We start from the raw sequence: 24,105 nt of genomic DNA, 5'->3' as shown, positions 1-24,105 counted from the left end.
ACAAGGAGTTGATCAGTTTAAGGAGAAAATGTCAACAAGTAGGGTATATTCAAAAAGGTCAAAAGATCAAAATCAGAAGGGTCAAAAGTAGGAACCACATTGAAAGGCAGGACACCTTACTTTAAACCTGATTCCGCTGAGCATTAGTCTATTGCTGCTAGCAGCTACAGAAGAGAAAGTATTACTGAAATATGAATCGTTTAAGGAAAAAAGAGCCATATTTTTGTATTTCTTTTTTTCCAGGAAAGTAGAGAAATTTGTTTGTTCCACGTTTTTCATAAGTCTACATCAAACCAGTCATGTTGAAGACTGTTCTGCTGTGGTCTCTTCAGATAAGTCTCCTAGGAATGACTCTTGGCGGGAATGTTCTCATTTGGCCGATGGAAGGCAGTCACTGGCTAAATATTAAGATCATAATAGATGAACTTCTAAGGAAAGAGCATAATGTGACTGTCCTTGTCGCATCTGGGGCCCTGTTCATCACACCATCAGTCAGCCCATCTCTGACATTCGAAATCTATCCAGTGCCCTTTGGCAAGGAAAAGATTGAAAGTGTGATCAAGGACTTTGTTTTGACTTGGCTGGAAAACAGGCCATCTCCTTCAACTATATGGACTTTCTATAAAGAAATGGCCAAAGTCATTGAGCAATTCCACGTGGTGTCCAGAGGGATCTGCGACGGTGTTCTTAAGAATGAAAAGCTGATGGCCAAGCTTCGTAAAGGAAAGTTTGAAGTACTGTTATCAGACCCGGTATTTCCATGTGGCGATATTGTAGCTTTAAAACTGGGAATTCCGTTTGTCTATTCCTTGCGGTTTTCTCCTGCCTCCACAGTGGAAAAGCACTGTGGAAAAGTCCCATTTCCTCCTTCCTATGTTCCTGCAATTTTGTCAGAACTCACAGACCAGATGTCCTTCACTGACCGAGTAAGAAACTTCATCTCCTACCGAATGCAGGACTACATGTTTGAAACGCTTTGGAAAGAATGGGACTCCTATTATAGTAATGCCTTAGGTATGTAGCCATTTTTGTTTTATTATTTGGATTTTAGCAAAGCTTACAGCAAATTTTTAAATTGTGTACATGTCTCTCTGCCTATGCCTTTTGTCACTGAACACTTTTTCTCACAGTGAGCTCTGAAAACACTCTAGACTGCAATAGTTTGGGGGTTACTGACATATGTGGTCATATTCATCGATGTTATCTAAGTGAGTGCTGGAATTTGAACTCAGGCCTTCCTGCTTCTGCATTAAGTCATTTTACCTAATGAACAGCCTCTCCTAACGCTCTATATACATTTTAAGTCTTTTGTACATCACACTAAGCGCTTCATCTTGGAATTGTTTTGACAATATTTATATTTAATGTCTGGATAGAGACATCTCCAAGTGGAGAAACTTATATCTTTATTACAGTTTTTCCTCCAAAAACAAATGTATAAGAAGAGTATGTGTTGGGAAGGTGACCAAAACATGAGGAAAAAAAATCATGTACAAAGACAGTATATAGTAACACTGTTAAACAGTTTGTTGACACACAGTAGGTGCCAACAGTTGTAAGGCTAAAGTAAAATGATATTGTTCCTTTTCATCCACATTTCATTTATTTTATTTCTAGCATGAATGGTTAAAGAAATAACAAAATTCATGAATGTGTAGTTACTTTACAAAATGATAAATGCTGCATAATCAAATTTTATTAGCTTGTTAGGAACAGTTACTTAAGGTTGATAAATTTTTTGTGAAGACTCATAAAAGATGTAAGATTAAAATAGTTTTGGTATTTCTGGTTTCAGTAAGTTATAAATGACATGGTAATTATGAAAGAAATAAAATTTGGTAGTTGGATACTCTTTCTGTACCCTCTAGTTAGTCTGACTACTGGTTTATGAATCTTGTTGATTTTCTCCAAGAACCAACCCCTGGTTTTGTTGATTCTTTGTACAATTCTTTTTGTTTCTACTTGGTTGATTTCAGCTCTGAATTTGATTATTTCCTGCTATCTACTCCTCTTGGATGTATCTGCTTCTTTTTGTTCTAGAGCATTCAGGTGTGCTATCAAGCTGTTAATGTATGCTCTCTTCAGTTTTCTTCTTAGCACTGTTTTTATTGTATCTCATAAGTTTTGGTATATCGTGCCTTCATTTTAATTAAATTCTAAAAAGTGTTTTTGATTTCTTTTTTTAAATTTCTTCCTTAACCAAGCTATTATTGAGTAGAGCATTGTTCAGCTTCAATATATATGTGAGCTTTGTTGTTTTTGTTGTTTTTGAAGACCAGCTTTAGTCCATGTTGAACTGACAGGATGCATGGAACTATTTGGATGTTCTTGTATCTGTTGAGGCCTGGTTTGTGACGTACTATTGGCCAATTTTTGGAGAAGATGCTGTGAGGTGCTGAAAAGAATGTATATTCTTTTGTTTTAGGATGAAATATCCTATAGATGTCTATTAAATCCATTTGGTTCATAACTTCTGTTAGTTTCACTGTGTCTCTGTTCAGTTTCTGCTTCCATGATCTTTCTATTGATGAGAGTGTGGTGTTTAAGTCTCCCACTATTATTATATGTGTTGCAGTATATGCTTTGATCTTTAGTAGAGGTGCCCTTGTAGTTGAAGCATAGATGTTCAGGATTGAGAGTTTATCTAGATAGATATTTCCTGTAATGAGTAAAAAGTGTCCTTCCTTTTCTATTTTGATAACTTTTGGTTGAAAATCTGTGTTATTCGATATTAGAATGGCTACTCCAGCTTGTTTCTTGGGTCCATTTGCTTGGAAGGTTTTTTCGTAGTCTTTTACTCTGAGGTAGTGCCTGTCTTTGTTGCTGAGATGAGTTTCCTGCATGCAGCAAAATAATGTATTCTGTTTATATATCCACTCTGATAGTCTACGTCTTCTTATTGGGAAATTGAATCCATTGATGTTAAGAGATATTAAGAAATAGTGATTGTTTTTTCTTGCTATTTTTGTTGTTAGAGGTAGAATTACGTTTGCATGCTTTTCTTCTTTGGGGTTTGTTGCAAGAACATTAATATCTTGCTTTTTTTAGGGTGAAGTTTCCCTCTTTGTGGTGGAGTTTTCCATGTATTATCCTTTGTAGGGCTGGATTTGTGAACAGGTATTGTGTAAATTCAGTTTGGTCCCGCAATATCTTGGTTTCCCCGTCTATGAAATTTGAGAGTTTTGCTGGATATAGTAATGTGGGCTCACATTTGTGTTCTCTTAGGGTCTGTATGACATCATTCAGGATCTTCTGACTTTCATAGTCTCTGTTGAAATGTCTGGTGTAATTCTGATCAGTCTGCCTTTTTATGTTACCTGTCCTTTCTCTCTTACTGCTTTTAGTATTCTTTCTTTTTTTTGAACATTTGTTGTTTTTACTGTTATGTGTCTGGTCCAATATATTTGGGGTTCTGTAGGCTTTTTGTATGTTCCTGGTCATCTCTTTTATTAGGTTAAGAAAGTTTATTTTTTATAATTTTGTTGAAGATATTTACTGGGCCTTTTAGTTGGCAGTCCTTGCTTTCTTCTACTCCTATCATCCTTAGGTTTGGACTTTTCATTGTGTCCTTAAATTCATGGATGTTTTTCTTTAGAAGCTTTTTGATTTTGCATTTTCTCTGACTGTTGTGCCAATGTTTTCTATGGTATCTTCTGCCCCTGAGATTCTCTTTTCCATCTCTTGTATTCTGTTGGTGTTGCTATATCTACGACTCCTGACCCCTTTCCTAGGTTTTCCAACTTCAGAGTTGTTTCTTTTTGTGATTTTTTTCATTATTTTTATTTCTGTTTTTAATTCCTTCACCTGTTTGGTTGTAACTTCCTGTATCTCTTTAAGTGATTTTTTTTGTGTGTGTTTCCTCTTCAATTGGTTCAACTTGTTTGTGTCTGTTCTCCTGGCTTTTCTTTACTTCTTTAAGTGTGTTATCTATGTGCTTCTTGAGGACTGCATCATCATCATGAAGCATAATTTTAAGTGTAAATTTTGTTTTTCTAGTGATTTGGCATATCCACTATTTTCTGTGGTGGGAGAACTGGGTTCTGATGTTGCCAGGTTTTCTTGGTTCCTGTTTCTTAGAGTCTTGTGTTTGCCTCTGGCCATCTTGTTATCAGTGGTGCTAGGTGACCTTGTTTTTTCTGACTGGATTTTGTCTCGCCTGTGGGCCTGTGGGCCTGTGGGCCTGTGGGCTCTGGAGAGAGTGTGCTCCTAGGTGTTCTTCTCTCTGGGTAGGCTGTGAGTTCCGATGGTAGTTGGTAAGCTCTGAGTTTGGTCTGTAACAATACATTTCCAGGTATCACCGTGCTAACTGCACTGTGAGAGTTTCAGGTGGTCTCTTTTGGGATATTCAGTGAAGAGGGAGTGTAAACTCACCTGTGGGCTCAGGAGTGAGAGTGCTCCTGCGGGTTCTCAGCAATCTGCTGGCAGGCTGCCAGTCCTAATGAAACTGGCTCATTTATCTTAATTAGTAATGAACATCATTGTGGCCAAGTGGGGAAGTGATAGTTCTTGTCAGTTAGTTCTTGTGTGGCCTAGCAGTGCTTACTTGCTAATGAATTAAAGTACTGAATAACATTAAGTATCCTTTGAAAATCATAAAATGAAGAGAGCCAGGCAATGGTTCACAAGAACTTCAGAACAAAAAGTAGAGGTTTCTGTGTAATCATATCTTGAACCCCAAGTTCTTCCAAATATCTAATCTCAAATACTTGTAAATGTATAACTGTTAGAATAAATATTGACAAATGACTTTGGATGCAAGTAGAAGGTACTGTAGTTCTATAGACATGACTGAAAACTGGGCGTGCTGATTTTAATTCTTTATTCTGTGAAAACTACAAGTATCAACTTCACCTTTATTAAACTTTGTTCCATGGTTTATAAACTGATGATCTGTTTCAGCATGTATTTGTCAACTTTGTCCTTCTGCCCTGTTAGTGAAAACAAGGGTGGTCTGATGTCTACATAAAAAATTGTGAAAACTCCAGGAAATGGGCCACATTGAACAGCCAAAATAAGTGCTTCAAATTGAAGAGAGGTGAATAAGTAGAGAATTTTTGTAGAAATGAAGGTCTAAAGTTGGTCAAAGTTCCATTATGTCTTCACACCTGTAATGAACAAGGAATCTTAATGTGTGCAACATTGTGTTTAATGTGAGAAAAGACTGTATTTGACATATCTCTGGGTCTTTTGGATTGCATAATTTTATAATATTACTCCCATTATTGAAAGTATTTTGCAATCATAATTTTCAAAATTCCTATACTACCCATTATACCTGAGAAATCATTTGCCTCAAAACCTTTCCCAGGATGGAGTTTCCGAATTACAAAGACCATTGTTCTTGGCCTTTAAGTTAGTGCTAATTATAGAGTCACACAATTCTAGACTTGAGGCTTGAGAGACTAATCTTTCTTAACAATTTGTTCATGAGAAAATAATGAGGCTTTATGTAGATGTTCTTAAATGTGATCTTGATATACAGTATTGTATTGCTAACTGAATTACTCTTGTTGTGACCAAGAATGTCTATATAAGTTTGTATGTTTTACCCAGACATAGTAATCTGGTGATCTGAGGGACATGAACACTCTGTTTTAAAAGATCAGGTAAGAATTAAAAATACCAGCATACTGGAATAAGTAACTCATTTTAGTTAATAGTAATGAAAATGCTGCAGGCAGTAACTTGAATTTTCTTCTGTAGGGTCATGTGCATTTATTGTCTACTTTCTATTTCTCTACTCTAATTGAAGTGTTTGTAACAGCTCCAAACTCATTCAGGTCTCAAGTTGTCAAACCTGAGAAAATAAATGTGCCAATTTTTTTAGATATTACTTCTTTGTGGAATAATGTAATGAAAACCACAGAGTGGGTACTTAATCTCTGTTAATTACTAGGAATTGGATCTCACCATGTCAAAACTACCCATTTCTCCCTGTCATGACTATTTCATTCAACCTCATTGGTCTGTATAGTAATCATAGCTAGCAATAATTAACTTATCCAGTTCATAGATTCTATATCAATGACTTCATTTATATTTTTGTCTTTGTCACATATCTTTGTAATTAATTTATTCCACTTCAGAACAAAAAAATCACTATTATAGATGAAAGTATTAAGGTTTCAAAATATCAGGTAAGTTAATGTAAAGTCATATAGTAATACTTTAAAGTAGTATTCAAATTAGAATCTCCTTTGCCTTATTTTTAGATTTTAATTTTTTTCATTACTTTATATGCTTTTATTGTCTGTACTATACCTTTCAACTCCTTCTGACTGCCCCCTCTCCTTCTTAAAGTCAGTTATTATTAGTACATGTATATGTACATATACGTATTTAAGTATGTATAAAGTTGACAGAGGTTATCTAGCTGTGCTTATATATGCATGTGTCCAGAGATCAGTATTTGGGATTTGCAAGCAGAGGTAGCTGATCCTCACTGAAGGACACTAGCTCTCCTTCTCCTAGGAGCTGTTGGCCACATCTTCATCTGGTGCAAGACCATGAAGAATTCTCCACATCTTGGCCTGTCAGTTGATGTTGTCATTCTTCTGTCTTTTTTAGGCAATATATTTTGAGATTTAATGGCTGAATTTTTTGGTATGTCTACTGGACAATTCTAGCAGCAGGTGTCCTGGAACCCTTGCTCTAAATACCTTCTTCCTCCCTTTTCCCTGATTTTCACTAACCCTTGATTATAGATTGCATTGTAGTTGTATCAGGTGAGGTTGGTCTATCTCAATATAATAAACCCATGGCCAACATCAATCTAAATATAAAAGGCAAAGACTAAACACTAAACTCACTACAACCAGGATAGATACAGATCTGTCCACTGTAACTGACTCTTTTCAATGTTGTGCTTGAGACTGGTTAGAGCAATAAAACGAAGGATATTAAAGAATACAAATTGGAAAACAAGCCAACCAAGTTTTCTCTATTTGCAGATAATATAATCAATAAGAGTCCTAAAATTTTCATCAAAAAACATAAAAATTATCACCAATTTTACCATTAAAAGACTCACAAAAGAAGTAGTCTTATATAGCATATAGTATATAGTATATACCAGTAACAACAAGCATCCTGTGAAAGGAATCATGGAAAAACTGCAGTTCATAGTAGCTTCAAAAGTGTATCCAAAAAAAAAAAAAAAAAAAAAAACCAAACAAACAAAACAAAACAAAACCCCCCAAAAACAAAAAAACAAAACAAAACAAAAAAGAAACAAAAACTTAACCTAATAACTGAAATAACTCTCCAATAAAACTTTGCGATCAAGAAAGACACTGGAAGATGAAAAGACTCCCTAATCTTGTGCACTGGCAGAGTTAATATTGTGTGAAGTGTAAAGGGCCATGGCACCAAGAGCAAATTACAGATCCAATGCAATCCTCATCAAAATCCCCATAAAATTCTTCTCCAAAATAGAAAGAAACAAAACTAAAATTTAGATAAAATCACAAACAAACCTGAATAGCTAAGATATTCCCAAACAAAAGAGTCTTTACCTGACTCCAGTATTTTTTTCTTTCTTAAACTTAAGACAGAAATTTGTCAGTTATTTAACATAGTTTTATTTAAAGATTCTTAGGTATATTTTTTCATTGTTTTACGTTTGTAATTTCTTTTTGTGCCTATTCTTGGTTTGCTGCATGGAGTTTAATTGGCTGTGCTGTTGCTATGTAACTCATTATTCCTTAAGGCATAGCTCTCTTTGGCTCTCTGATGGCTGAGTTTGTTGTCTGTGATATTTTTCTGGCTTTAAGGGACTTCTGTGAACAGTTTCTAGCTGAATATTAGAAAAAGCATCTACACATTTCAAGTATGATTGCTTAAACTTAAAGCAGGTAATTTTTACTTTTATAATATTTTCTATAACACCACCAAAACTGTAATATTTTAAAAGTAATAATATAAAATTTCATGGCAATAGGGTATTAAAATCTATTATGTACCATTATAAGTTTTATTCTCTGACCACCACAATACAAGCAGAAATTTAAAGAAACATCTTTTATATAATTAAGGTTATATAGTATTATATAATTATATAGTGCACATTACATATGTAAATTACTTAAGAAATTTGAAATAATAGGCTAATTTAACTAAATGTTTTATTCAGATGTTTATTTGAACCAGGTACTCATAGAGACTAAATAATTAATGTAAAATAGGGTATTAGATATTAGTAAATAATTTTACTTAGCCAAGTGCCACAGTCATTATTAAATCAGACAGATATGATGTGCTCTTCTTTTGGCAACTATGGAAATTTAAGTTCATAAGCTTCCACAAATATAATGTACTTGCATGTTTTGATTATGCAATATTGTTAAATATTTTGGTAATATTTGAAATTATGGACCAAATATCTCAAATTTCCAAAGTAGCATCCATATAGATAAACTCTTTACCACCCATGTATGATGTCCAAAACAAAAACAGAAACAAAAAACAAAAAACAAAAAACAAACCAAATGTCTGCTTCCAATGTTAACCAAAAGCAACATTTCTTCTTCTTCACACAGTAATACAGTTATTTTATAGTCTAGCTCTTTGAAAATTCCCTACTTTAAACTCCCAAGTATGTTAGCCCCACTGCAGATGACATTCATTATGGCCAGCAATGCTAGATGCTTCAAACTATCCTCTGGATTCTTTGTTTAGACGCTGAACTGGTTGTGAAATCACCCCAGTTGTCTCCAAGGTGGAGGTCTCTCCCCAGAGAGTATAAAAATGACAATCCTGAAACATTCCCAAGTTTCTCTTTCTCTCTGTTCCTGATCCATTGGTTAGGGAAGGGCCCGGAATTGATTCCGGAGTAACTGATTCTGAATTCTTTAACTTTGGTTTTTATCCTTTTTATCATCCTGTTTGTTATCACAGCTTACTTTGTGGTGGCTTGATGAGTCTCACATCTCATCCTTATGTAACTGCCTTCGCTCACTTTAGAGAAGTTCAGAGCTGCAGGTGGTAACTCTAAACTCCGTTCACCTGTGTTTAAAGCTAGATCATTAATCACAGGAAATCTTAATCTCCTAACTGGACAAATCTGTAAAGCTGCTAAAACTGTTATGTCATTGCTTTGAGGGAGGCAGGCTCTGCAGTGAAGGGCTAATCTACAAACCAATCTAATCTTGGTTTTGAGGTCTTTCATTTACACCAAAGAAGACTGAGACCAAGGTGGCCCAGACTTTTCTCCAGCATCTCAAAACCTTCCAAGAGTACAATATGTTTGGTTGGGGCTTCTTGTACTCTTGGGTTCATCATGCTCAGTCTCCAGACAGATTATGTAAGAAAGACCCTATTTCAACAGCCTTCAAGGCACTGTGTTCTGCATTGTTTTAAAAGATGACACGTGGAGGAAAAAGAATTGCCTATAACACGGAAGCTGGAAGAAAGAAGACTCACTTGGAATAAGAAGGCCGTTCTCTTAATAATGTATAGTAATGTGTTCCACAGTCCACTCAGTCTAAAACTTCTAAATGTAGTTGTTGGAAGAGATCTACAATGTGTGGACAGCATTTCCAGTTTTCTTACTAAATGTAAGCTATAATGCTGGTTCATCGGTGAGCCAAATAAATTTGAAAATATAACCCATTTGAACAACTGTACATATTAGTTTTAGGATAGGCAACAAAACTCAACTGTAGTTCTCAATGAAATGAAAGAAGTAACACCTGGCACACAATGTTGAAGGGTCTAATGAGACAGTATCTGCAGCAATGCCTTCCAATGCGGCATTGGAAAATACAAAGTGGATCTGGTGTCTCAGAACACACACAGGCACACACACACCCACCCACACACACCTTCCATATACTGTGTTCATTACATCCAGACAAGATTTCATTTCTACCCAAATTATAATCATGTTGATATATATTAAGTTTATAAGTTTCCTTCTTGCCTTATATAACAATTAATGGGTGTAACTAGACTATCATATTCTATATTATTTCTACCTGAAGTCTACCTAAATACATTGAATTTTTCTTTTTTTTCATCTTAAAAGAGCCACAGTAGCCAGTCATTCACAGTGGAAGTCAACATGATTAAGAAGGTTTTACAGCTGCTTATTTTTTATTTGGCTCTGACTAAAATTGTGTTCAGCGGGAATGTGGTAATTTGGCCTACAGATGGCAGCCATTGGCTAAATATTAAGATCCTTCTTGAGGAGTTGGTTCAAAGAAATCACAGTGTGACTGTCCTGGCTTCGTCAGAAACGTTGTTCATCAACTCCAGTCCCGATGCCCTTATAAGGTTCGAAGAGATCCCGGTTTCCTACACAAAAAGCAAGATAGACGAAATAATTGAGCATATGATAGCACTGTGGCTGGATCACAGGCCAACGCCTCTCACCATGTGGACTTTCTACAAAGAACTAGGAAAGCTCCTGGCTACTTTCTACACAATCAATAAGCAAATCTGCGACGGTGTGCTAAACAATCTCACTCTAATGGCAAGACTTCAAAAGGGTGGCTTCGATGTGTTAATATCCGACCCAGTAACGATGTGTGGAGAGCTGGTGGCTCTGAAATTGGGAATTCCCTTTGTGTACACACTTCGCTTCTCTCCAGCTTTTACAGTGGAGAGGCATTGTGGGAAAATTCCTGCCCCTGTCTCGTACGTACCTGCAGCCCTGTCAGAGCTCACTGATCAGATGACTTTTGCTGAAAGGGTTAAGAATACCATTTCTTATTCTCTGCAAGACTATATATTTAAGACCTACTGGGGAGAATGGAATTCATACTACAGCAGAGCTCTAGGTGAGTCTAAGCATTTCTCCCCACTGTTGACCACTGACACGTTCACTGTTGTGCGGCTAAAGTCCCACTGGACAAACCAGACCGGATTCAATATACTTGTTATATCTTCACGAGCCTTTAGTTACAGTTTTTGTTTAAGAAAATCCTTCAAAAATGTTTTGACGTTATAAACTGAATGATATCCAGTTATCATTACCCAGAACTAAAATTATTCTCATTTTAGTTCGTAGCTTTCCAATGTTTAAATAAACTTTCAAATACCAGTAAAACCCACCTCACTAAGGTAAATTATGATATAGCCGTATGAACCAAATGGATAGTCCTGTGATAATACATATTCTCTCTCTCCTTCAGCCTTTATCTGCAAAAATTTATTGAAAAACATAATGGGTTATCACTGAGAAACTCGCATCTATGTCTTACTCTGCTGATCTCTCTTTTGTCCGCTCACCCTTTCTCCTCACAATGCTTCTGTGTCTTCTATCTGTCTGCAACCTTCTAGCCTTAAAGCTCTCTTATGAGAACCAGTCACATAAAAATGCTAAGAGAGGAGGCAGTTCTGGATGATGGTTTATATTGCTTCCCTTTCTGACTCTTGTGAGCTTTACTTCCATATTTCTATCCTTTCCTGGATGGCTCTTCTTCAGCTTCGTTGGCACACAGGGGGATTAATTAGCACACAGAATAACACTGGAAGCTGTCAGTGAGATTCTCTTGCAGGAGTTGGGATTGAAACATTTTCCTCAGTTTTTTCCTTTCTAACTCCTCTATCTTTTCATTTTCTTCCTTTCCTGCTGTTTTCTTTGTGTGAAGGAATATTTTACTGAACACAAAATAGGTGGCATATTTCTGCATATAAAAAATACAATGAGCTCAGCAGACAGAGTCACCCCATAGGGCTTGCATTCGAAGTTAATAATTTACCACATATATAATAATGCATATTTATACAGAACACATAAATATTTATTTATATATTATATGAGTGTATATGTTAGCCTGTCACATATGCTATGTAGTAGGACAACAAAACTGATGTTTTCTTGAAATCATATTTATTCAGAGAGACTATGAGAGGTAACAAAATGTAGAGTAACAATTAAACAAGGTTCCAAGGATGCTGAGTGTTTTTCCTGTGTCGAAAGTGTTTCAGGCTTAAAAGGAATGATTGATCACAGCATGCCATAAGTCCTGGAACACGGAAATTCTGTTTCACTTTAACTCTTCCTGTCACAAATAAAATCATTTATGTTTTGCCATTTGTGTGTATGTGTTGGAAGTCCTTTATCCAGATTTCCACAGGACTTTGTTTTGATTTCTTCATAAAATTTCATAGAGAGAAGATATTCTACATGTCATGTATATAAGGTAAAATCTGAAGGCAAATTAAAAATTTCACACGAAATTTCGTCTCTCTCTCTCTCTCTCTCTCTCTCTCTCTCTGTGTGTGTGTGTGTGTGTGTGTGTGTGTGTGTGTGTATCCATGGATGCTAGAAGGGTAGTGTGCCCTTGGGTTTGGAGTTATCAGTGACTGTGAGGTGCCCGACATGGGTGCTGGTAACTGAATGTTGGTACTCTGAAATATCATTGTAAGTAACTGCTGAGCCATCTCTAAAGCTTCTCAAACACATACTTTGAGTTAGATTTAAGCATTGTCTTCATGGTCATTTCTCAGTCTTGGAATCACATTCTGTAATAGCTGTCATTCATTGGTCATCTTTGCACACACACCAAGTTACACAGATACTAAGGAGGTGGCTGTGCACCTCTCTTAACGCAGACATCTAAACAGTGTGACAGTGAAGGCTCTGGAAACTATGTTGGTTTTTGGGTAGAGAGCCATCTTGTTTAGTCTGGGATCAGGTACATGATTTAGTGAAGGTTTCAGTCAGTGTCCTTTATTCTCTATAAAACTGGATTACTAATTTCACTGGACCCTAGAATTGTATGTCTGAAAGTAGTCTGTCACTTATAAAAAGTTAGGTTAAATATTGCTTACACTGCACTGCTCATTAATTCTTTAATGGCAGAGCCATGATCAGTGAGGATCTAGGTATAAAAATTGCTAATAAGTATCTCCGAGAGAAGGTGTAGCACTATAGCTTGATAGGTAAAATGTTTGCCTCAAAAGCATAGAATTTTGAGTTCAATCCCAAGTACATATATTTGAAAAACAAAACCACAAACAAAACCAAACCACCGAACAACAAATGCAGCTAGGCATCGGTGTGTCTACTTGTAATACCAGTTCCAGGGAGTTTGCTGGTTACTCAGCCTAGTCCCTTTAGAAAATTCCCTTTAGAAAACAGCAATAGAAACTACATATAATCTGGGAAACAACAGCTGAAGATGACCTCATTTATGCATACATAGACACATGCAGAGGATGTGTATGAACTCACATGTAAATACAGAGATGCATGCAGATGCAGTGGTAACCTCATGTGCACATACACAGAGATATGTGAATGACTACAAGGAAAAGCATCCTCTGGACACCTCAGGGCACCTGCACATAGGAACTCACAGTGGTTGCAAAAAGTATTAGCAAAACCCGTGCAAGCAAAAACTAAACTAAATCTGAACATGGTGGTGGGAGCAGGTCATGAAATCCTACCTATAACCCAAGCAGTGGGCAATTGTTAGCTGCTAGGAAAGGGAAAGACATTTTTCTGGAGGATGTAGTAACTCTACAAGCTCCGCTGGATGGTCAGACACTTAAAAGTATCATAGCAGCACAAAGTGCTCTTAAAGGTTTAAAAAAAACCAAAATAGAACAAAAGGTTAGGTGAGTATGGGAGAGCGTATGTCTGGAAGGAGTAAATATGATCAAAAACATTGTAGGAAACCTTCAAAGCACAAATACAGGAGGCAGGAGGGGGGTCACATGGGGGCCCAAGAAGGTTAACCATGTAATTTTTATATGTTTGAATGTAGTTAATTGGCAAGTTGTAATTTTCCTTGATTAGAATAACTTCGTGTTTTATAGACAAATAAAACTATAATTAAAACTCTTTCTCAAAACTGCTATTGCCCTGTATTTTGGTAAGAGTTAAAATTAAAAGCGAAACAAAACAAAACAAAAAACCTTCAAAGTTTGTGGTCCCTAGTAGGTACTAAACCTTTCCTCTTATATAATGCCTGTGAACATGAATGTCTTTGTAAATAAATATTCCCAGCTTCTTACATTGCAGGATAAGGATCTAGACTTACAAATCCTACCATTTGAGAAGTTGTTTGTTATATCATTAAGTCCATTGTGTTCCCTATGTTAATTAATATCATCTCTTGGTCTGTGTCTCTGTCTCTGTCTCTGTCTCTCTTTCTCTGTGTGTGTATGTGAGTGTGTGTGTGTGTGTGTGTGTGTGTGTGTGCGAGCACATGGACATACACACACACATGCCATGGAGTGCAGGTGGAGGCTGTAAATTAGATTGGGATGTATCTTTCCCTCTGCCATGTAAGTCTTGGAACTGAATTCATGTCTGTAAAGTGGGTGGCAAATGTATGTGCCCACTGAGCCAGCTCACTTGCCCCTAAACATCTTTGATAGGAAATATTTTAAGTGCAAGTACAATGCCCAAAACTTGTGATATCTAATGCTTTTTTCTGGGAATTATGTATTTTTATAGTGATAAAGATACCCAGCGTGTGTCAACTAATAGTGAAATAAGATAAATGCATTATTTTTATAGTATTATTCTGAATATAACAGATTTCATAAAGTGCTCATTTCCTACAGAGTTCCCATTACAATGTTTTTCTTCTGTTTTTTTATGGAAAAAGTAGACTTACACTGTGATTAAAAACTACCATACATGATTTAAAGGAACAGAGGTGAGTATAAAGCTATATCCAAATGAGCTCATCCAAAATCCTATATCCTGTATCATCAGGATTGTGTCTTATGGATGAAAGGGATAATCACCTTTATCCACCTAACAGGCAATGTAACAGAAAGCTCAGGAATATGACAATATCTATTCCATTCAGCAGTGCATGTAGCAACTGTTCTTCACTGTGCTTACCTTTGCTCTCTATCTTTCAGAGTGGCAGCTTTTTCACATTCACAAGCATTCAGTCATCCAAACATCTCCTGTGTTTTGATGTAGCCACAAGTCCGTCATCCCAAATCCCATGTTACTGCCTGATGTCAGATTTAACCTCCTAAAGTGAGCCAACTAAACTGAGTGACGTCATATATTTTTTTAGCCAAAATGAACTTTGTTATGGGAACAGAAATCAAAATAAAGCATAACTTTAATATGGAAGGGTTCGTACTTTTGGTAAGAAACCAAGTCATCTTTTCAATTTTATTATTAAAATTTTTATCCTGTCCTTTAAATCATATCTTTAAATTGATTGCGTATTGTGTTTGCATTTTCTGAGACTAGTAACTAGTTTATTCCAGTCATGGACTAACATCATAGACTAACAAATTTACTTCTTATCTTAAAAATCCTTCTACAAATGATAATGGATCACAATAGGGCCGGTGAGATTGGTTAGTCACGAATGGTCTAGCTTAAAGAGTATGTGGGTTTGCACTGATCACCAGAGTCTACATGAAAATACAAGGTACAATAGCAGACACTTCTGCAGGGACTAGCAGAGTTCTGGAGGTATAGACAATTGGGTCCATGAGGTCACAGAAAAAAATCTAAATGTCTATTGGTCTAATTTCCTGAGCCTAAAGCTGTTTATAAGGTCTATCGCTGCTGTACATAGAAACTAACTGACAGATTTCTCCCCATTGGTGGGTTTATAACTCTGGAAGTTAGTGTTTGACTTGCTTCATATTTAAATTGCCACTTCCACTAAACAGACTCTCAACCTCTGCAGAGCATGGTGGGGAGCCATAGAAGTGATTTCTCAGAAAGGACCATGATGACTCCCCGCTGTGGCTCTGCTGTGCTAATCACAGATTTCATGACAATTCCTGGAGTGTAGCCAGGATATGGGCTATTGCTTCATCCTAAAGCTTTATTTCAAGGAGTTTGCATAGAATGGGCTGGGTTGACAGTTCCCACACCAGAGTATCTTCCAAGATCACAGCACCTCAAATGCACTGTATTGAACTTTGAAAGAATCATTGTTCCTAGTGAGGATGAGGTCACTGAGAATTCACTAGGTGAGCTGACAGAATCTATAACGTAGACCTATCTGTGAATGCAATGACAGCACCGCCACTTTGCAAGCAGCGTGACAAACACAATTCCTTCTTCTAGCAACTGGGAAGTATGAAGTTCTATCAGACTGCTCTGTGATAACTTGAAACAGAATAGGTTTTCTGGTGTGTCAAAGCACACCAGAATAAAACTACAATGCATGACAATCTGGTAGAAAATGCTTTTTATCACAATATTTAATTATTCAATGTCAGTTTTGTATATCATAATTCTTAATTTGTATGTGGTAAACTGTTCTTTATACATCTGGATCAATTCAATGTATAGCTTATGACTGTTAAATTGTATTACTTGTTTTGTGATTGATATATTACTATATCATTTCCCTGGTTTAATTTTTCATTAAATTTCTTCCATATATGCCCTCCTAAGCTCTTTCAACTTGATGGCCTCCTTTTTCATTAATTATAATATACACATATGTATGTATGTATTTATGTACCTATATATGTATGTATGTATGTGTGTTATATAATACATGAATACAATCTGCTTAGTATGCATAACACTACTTGAGTATATGTTTTTAGGGCTGACCATTTGGTCAAGGCATGGCCCATTGGTGTGCTTCTCACTGGAAACAACTGTTTCTCTCATTTTTAGTATGATTTTCAGTTGTTTACAGTTGAGGCCCCAGATCTTTCCACTTCCCACTCTGATATGTCTGCTGTTGTTGTGCTAGCTCAGGTCATGACTGGGCACTCACATTGGTGAGACTCATGGTGCAGCTTCTAGCATTGCTAGTAGACACGATTTCACAGTAAACTCCCTGATCTTCTCGTGTTTACAATCATCCCCCCTGCATCGAATACATCAAAAGTATACATTAAGAAATTATTTGCCAATAAGTGTGAATATTTGTTCAAATTCTTTTTACTTTACAGGGATGTCATATTTATAACACGAGTCAATGCTTTGGGTATGTGAGGGTATGTGTGCATGTACTTGATGTTATGTGTTGATTTGTGTGGAGGAGAGAGAGTATCATGTGTCTTTTAATATTGTTTTGCCTTACTTACTAAGAGAGGGCCACTGAGATTAGATCCCACCAATTTGGCGAATCTGTTTAGCAAATGAATTTCAGGTATTCAATTCTCTTTAAATTCCCCATCCTAAAATTATAGGCATGTACCAGTGCCAGCTATTTATAGACTTCTAGGGATAAAATCTCAAGGCCTGTTGATGTAGGACAAACATGTTACCCTCTATGTCAACTTCAAGATTAATGTATGGCTGCTTTAACATATAATTCAATGACTATTGCAAATAATTGTTTGTTAAATCTAAAAATCTATGACTGTGAAATTCATCTACTAAACTTGTCTAAAGTCTAGAAGAAGCCCACATAATGTAAAGCAAGTAAGGGAAAAAACATTTTTGGTGGGGTAGATTTGAGAAGGTTTTAATGCTCTGCCTGGAAACCCTGAGCTCAGTATCATCAGGCAATGAAACTAACTGTGCCATTAGGCTGTATGACTTTTAAAACTACTAAACAATGGCCTTTAAAACTGGTATTTACTCAGCCTGCACAAGACCAACAGCTTTACACAAAAAGATCCACATTGAATGCTTCTTTTCTCACCTGCAACATATTCTTTTTTGTGTAGAATTGTCTTAGTATTTCAATATAGTCATCTTCTCTAAATAGTTCTTGAAAGTATCATTTAATAATTTTTAGTTCCAGGTAAGAGTGAAGACATGTATTGGTGATCCTTACATTCGCATCTCACATCCCAAAGTGTATTGTGGTCAGAGAATTAATCAGTCCCCACTCCCGATGAAATAATGATGGATCATCTACATAATGGGAACCCTTCAGCATAATTCTGAAACTAAGTATAACACAGTGTACAATAGAAATTTTTCCTGGCTGAATACTAGAGGGCAATGGAAGGTGGCAAGTTGTTTACAGGATAGAGACAATCTGTCTTCCACCGTTGGCTAGGGAGAAGAAACTGTGGAATTCATCAGTTATTGTGGCTGCACTTAAACTTTTGTTGGTTTCTTTGGAGGCAATGGTTATTAATAGTTGCATGTTACCCTCTTCCACTCTTTGAATCCTCTCATTTTCACTCTCCAGTGTGCTGTCCTCCTCGTTCATCATGCAGTCATCATAAGCATCTCAGGAGATCTCTGTCTTCTTCCAAGAGCTCATGAGGAACTGTATGATGCCTCTTTACCTGGCAAATAAGAATACTAATTTTTTCCAATCAATATTATGTGTACTCCCCAGGCAGACCCACCACACTGTGTGAGACTATGGGGAAAGCTGAGATTTGGCTAATGCGAACATATTGGGATTTTGAATTTCCTCGTCCATATCTACCAAATTTTGAGTTTGTGGGAGGACTGCACTGCAAACCTGCCAAGCCTTTGCCTAAGGTATGTTTATGAAAGAGACCGTCTTAATTATTTCATGAGCTAAAATCTTTAATAACAAAGAAGTATTGCTGAGTAACTCCACTCTGCCTGGAGAATTTCTGCTCTCATAAAATTTACTTTTTAAAAATGAAGTATAGTGGATCGTTTGGACTTAGGAATTTAAGGTTCAGAATGGATCTGTGGAGAGGGGAGTGGGAAGAAGAGTTTGGAGAAGAGAGGAAAGAAGTGATTAGCTCTAGTCAGAATGTATTCTATGAGATAAATCTATTTTCAATGAAAAATAAAATAAAAACTTAACAACAAAAGTGAAATAAAAGGTATATTAAAATGTTTGTTTTTCTATAGTGTGGATACTACAGTAGGGGTAGAAAAACAGAACCATGGATCACCAAGGGGGTGCTGAATTCTTTCTCATGTGCCTGACAGAGCTGTGGACAAGGACACCCTCCCTAATTGTTTGATAGAGAAAGGTGCCTTCATGAGAACTCCCGAAGAATTATTTAGGATTTGATGAGTAAGAAAAAGCACATATTGAGAGCCTTCAGGTTCCAGCAAAGCTCTCAGAATTTAGGGTGGGGTCAACAGACATAATGGGGACCTGGATGTTCACAGTCACAATTGGCATGAAATCACTATGAAGAATGGATAATGAAGATAACTGTAAGTTTTAGCATAATATTAAGGCGATGCTTTTAGACGAACTTTTAAAGAAATATTGGTTTACTCACCAAAGAATGTTTGATGCAAACTGGGACTCATCTACATCAAGTAAAATAATAACATGAGTATACTCAAATATTATACTAGTTCTATAATAATTATATTAGGATTAGTTGTGTGCTTTTACACAATACACAAGCCATGGTAATAATTCTAAAAGTCTGGCTCGCTGGCTCCTCTAATGTTCATCTAAATCAGAAGACATTTTACTTTCTTTCAGTTACATTTTGTGAATAACATGTTTACTTACAAACAGAAGTGATGCCCTTATTTTATGAATATTTCTATAACATTGTTTTTTAGAAAACAAATTTTCTGTTACTATCTGGATTTTACAAGTTATTGGACAGAGAATTATAAAGTTTTCTCTGACCCTTACTTTCATTTCTTTTTAGCCTAGAATTGTAACTGAACTAAATTTTCCCCTAGTGAGTGTACACATTTTCAACAGAATGTCATGTTTGCAGGAAATGGAAGAATTTGTCCAGACCTCAGGGGAACATGGTATTGTGGTGTTTTCTCTGGGATCAATGGTCAAAAACCTTACAGATGAAAAGGCCAATCTCATTGCCTCGGCCCTTGCCCAGATTCCTCAGAAGGTCAGTAAAACCCTTGATCCCTGAGAGCAGCTTCAAACAGGCAGTAGAGAGACTGGTGATGGTACTTGCTGGGAGAAGCTCAAACCTGTCAGCTGCTGAACACAACTAATGATGGTTTTTAAAACTCAGTGCTATTTTTTGACATATTTGTTTATTTTCCTTATAATCTAGTTACTATGAAAAAACAGACTTCCATAATCTATGAATAGGGTAGAAAAGAAAACATTAGGCCACTTCTAAAATAATTTGGCTTGAATTGACTGACACCAAATTTCTGAAGTTTGGTTTACAAGTATGATTTTAAAAAGAAAGATGTTATACACCTTTAAAAAAAATCATGCAAAAGCTATACTCCAACTTTCTGAATCACATTAAGACTATATGAAAATAACCCTAGAGTCTACTATTCTTTCTAAATGAAATATTCTACAATTCTATAAACAAAATTTGAATGTTATTTGAAAATATAATGTATTTTATCATTGTTATTCTGCAATTTAATTCTCTATTCCTATTCATGGACTAATCCAGTGTCCACTATGTATTAGTTAGTTTTTATAAAATTGTATAAAGGTAATACATTCATAGGCATCTTAAAACTTGTGACTTTTATACCTATACTTTTGTCTTTCAGTCTTTCTCATTTAGAAATTAAAAACATGTCTCATTACTCCAAAAATAAGGTTTTACAAAATGACCTACAAGCAAGCCCTGTATAGTCCTCCATCAACAACACAAACAAAAAAAATCCAAAGAAATAAAGCAAAATATCCCTATATGTACTCTAGTTTATTCCTAATGGCTTTTCAGTAATAAATATCAAAGTACTAATCTATGATTATTTGACCACTAATAAAATCCATTAGGAGTGGCTAGATGAGGGAAGTCTTACCCTGTAATTCTGTGGTTGGAAACACCCATATCCATCATCCCCTTCTCAAATATGACCTAAAGTATGTACTGTTTGCTCCCAGTGACGCGCTGCCTCAGGACACCATCACAAGGTGTGTTTTCCCTTCGAAATAAAAGCATTGTCTTCCACAGGTTTTGTGGCGATACAAAGGAAAGATACCAAGCACATTAGGATCCAATACGAGATTGTTTGATTGGATTCCTCAGAATGATCTTCTTGGTAAGACTCTGGGGCCAGCAAAATCTGTGTAGTCACGATGCAAGTTAACACTTAAAATCTTTGTATACTTTCAACTGTCTCAATGCTAAGAAGTTGCTTACATTTTACTTCTTCCTTTTGTGTTAGTACTGGGTATCTAGGACATTTTGCATGCAAAGCAAATACTCCTCCACCGAGCTACAGCACAGTCTGTCACCTTCAGGTTTAAGGAAGAAATAATTGAATTGTACACATCCATGGTTGCCCTGTGCCCAAAAAGGCATCTTTAGCATCTTCAGTTCCCATTAGATGTTAGACATCTCTACTTCAATAATACCTTCCTAGACAACAAAAAATAATTCATTTCCCCACTCTGGTAGTATAATTTCCTATAGTAGCAAAGTTTCATGCTCTACATTTGTACAAAAGGTTGCCTTCACTGATAACTTGTACTATAACTATTTATTCCTTCTACCTTTGAAATTCTGCCAACAAATTAGCATGAGAACTATAATCACTCTTTCCTTTGTCCTGAAAATAGGACATCCCAAAACCAGAGCTTTTATCACCCATGGTGGTACAAATGGAATCTATGAGGCCATTTACCATGGGATCCCTATGGTGGGAGTCCCCATGTTCGCTGATCAGCCTGACAACATCGCTCACATGAAGGCCAAAGGAGCAGCCGTGGAGGTGAACATGAACACAATGTCAAGTGCAGATCTGCTCAGTGCTGTGAGAACAGTCATCAACGAGCCATCGTAAGTACTGAATTTTGTGCGGCCATGGCTGACTGATTATGCAGTCATCATTCTAGAGTATTTTAAAGCTCCATACTTTTGAACTTGGTTTAATACAAATATCATAAGACTGATGTAAATATTTCTTGTTTTCTTTTCAACTAATGAAGCTATTAGTTGAAAATAGAAAATTGAAAATAAATGAGATTTAATTATTCAGTAAACATATTTTCAATTATATCATTAGCATATATATTCTTGCACATAATCATGCACAATTAACGATTAACACTGTATTACCACAGATTGATAAGTTACTACTAAGTATTTTAATTGCCTAAACATTATAAAAATCTCAATTTAGGAACTGCATTATGTGTTAGGAACATCAGTAATTCTTAGTACGAGCTTTCATTTTCCATAAATATTGACCTTGAAATCTATTAAAGTAAACCATTACTAAGGTATAAGTTGCTGAAAATTTGATTCGTTTTATTAAATGTAGGAAAATGTATGATTGTTTTCAGCTCAACTGCCCAGAATGTTTATTAAATTATATTAGATTTTAAAACCATTTATGCAAAAAAATAAAAAAAATCACAACTACTGCCAGAAACGCCACCCATGCACTAAAATGCATATCATTTGAAGCAACATGCTGTTAACTCCAAGCAGACAACTATTGTTGGTATTACCTGAAATCACAAATACGTGATATTTGCATTACTGTCTCAAATTTCATAAAACCTTTAGACAGTACGAAAGATTATATATGAATATATTATATATAATATATTATATATATCCAAATGACTGTGATTTCAACTGTATAGAATATTTTTACAGTCATACTTCATTGCTACATATGATGTGAAATGGTATGTGAATATGGTTATTAACTATGCTATCTTACTCATACTTAAATTTTACTGGTATTCATAAAATGTTTTCAATCAAGACTTGCAAATTTTAACTTAAAATTTTCTATTGAAAATCTTAACCAAAAATTTGATTTATAAATAAAAATTATTTGCTAACATTCATTAGAATGAGTATATAAATTATTATTTTTTAAGTGACTATAACTCAATACAATTGAAAATGAATAGGTGGTTTAATCTGTATTAAAGCATTTTTATTTATTTTATTTTATAAATTTTTCTTATTTTAGTTTATAAACTATATTTTACCCTTTAATTACATATATATATATACATATATATAATATATATATATATATATTATCTTGATCAAACCTACATCTTACTCTATCCCAAACTCCTCTCAGATTTACTCCTTTCCACTTCATGTCTAATTTTTAAAAAATAAACCACTTAATCTGATTTGTGCTGCCCAAAGCACATAGGTTTGGATTATCTACTAAAGCAGTGTTAACACACCAAGATCCAAAGCTTAAAAAAAAAACTTTAAAGAACTGCGTCCCCGTTCTCTACCAGTCAGTACCTGCCCACGGGTCCTGCACTATCATGCACAGAGGACACGTGTGAATAAGCCCACACCATGGCTCTTGAAGACCCCAGTGAGTGTGTGTCACTTTCCCCTAGTCCTATGGATGTCTTGGAAGCAACAGGACATACCTCTGTCATCTACATGAATATAGTTTGTATAGAGTACTTTACCTTATGACCAAACCAAAGTTAAATGTATTAATTCTCCTTACTTTACTCATAGAGAAAACATACTTTGCCTTCCAAATACTTAGCTCTCTGCTAGACGTTATCTGCTCTTGTTTTGCTTTGTTCTGGTTGTTATATTTTGAGATGGTGTCTCACTATATAACCCTGGTTAGCCTGCTGGACCCTGGATGCTGTTTGATAAAAATGTTAAAACTGTTAGTTCTGCAGCAAATGCTCTTATAATAACAAATTGATTAGTTAAATATGTGTCACATACTTACCTTAAATAAAATCAAATGTCCGTTTGTGTATTTTTCAAGTTATAAAGAGAATGCCATGAGACTATCAAGAATCCACCATGATCAGCCAGTGAAGCCCCTGGACCGAGCTGTCTTCTGGATTGAGTTTGTCATGCGACACAAAGGAGCCAAGCATCTTCGTGTGGCAGCGCATGACCTCAGTTGGGTCCAATACCACTCTCTGGATGTGATTGGGTTCCTACTGGCCTGTATGGCATCTGCTATATTATTGGTTGCAAAATGTTGTTTGTTTGTATTTCAAATAATTGGTAAGACAGGAAAAAAGAAAAAAAGAGACTAGATGAAGGAAAAGACACCTCTGGTCTCTGGGTTTGGTGATGTACCAAATGGAATAGCAGTAGTACTTAGAAGCCCAGGGAGCTGCCACTCACTGATGCTCATATCACTTTCATATGTCCCATCCCTGTCTTAGCCTGAAGGCAAATTGTAGGATGCAATCTAATTACACTCTTCTGAGGGCATTTCATCTTTCCTTTGCAATTCCAATGACATTCTGAACATTTCCTTATATCCCTGGCATGGAGGGCACTATTAATTTAAATATGTTCTTTTCAGAATGTCATTTTAGTATAAGAAATAACTGATGGCATTCTGAATATGTGAGAAAGCACATAAGGTATAATGAATTT

General features: G+C 35.9%; 1 protein-coding gene across 2 annotated transcripts; it reads left to right on the top strand.

Annotated features, from left to right (window-relative positions):
* Positions 1–299: 299 nt before the first annotated feature.
* On the top strand, positions 300–23,756 carry LOC308432151 (UDP-glucuronosyltransferase 2A1; the record flags this gene model as incomplete). 2 transcript variants are annotated; one of them, XM_080931879.1, is made up of 7 exons in its annotated part: positions 300–1,014; positions 10,149–10,778; positions 18,201–18,349; positions 19,537–19,668; positions 20,713–20,800; positions 21,321–21,540; positions 23,477–23,756. In XM_080931879.1, 7 exons carry the CDS (start codon positions 300–302, stop codon positions 23,754–23,756), a joined length of 2,214 nt encoding a protein of 737 aa, XP_080788005.1. The 2 variants fall into 2 exon arrangements, with proteins under 2 accessions (XP_080788005.1, XP_080788006.1); XM_080931880.1 differs by lacking the exon at positions 10,149–10,778 and having other exon boundaries at positions 300–1,018; positions 18,205–18,349.
* Between the last annotated feature and the right edge of the window lie 349 nt (positions 23,757–24,105).

Source organism: Micromys minutus (genome assembly GCF_963924665.1).
Source record: "Micromys minutus genome assembly, chromosome: 1".
In the NCBI taxonomy this organism is placed as follows: Eukaryota; Metazoa; Chordata; class Mammalia; order Rodentia; family Muridae; genus Micromys; species Micromys minutus.
This window is presented reverse-complemented; position numbering and strand designations above follow the sequence as displayed.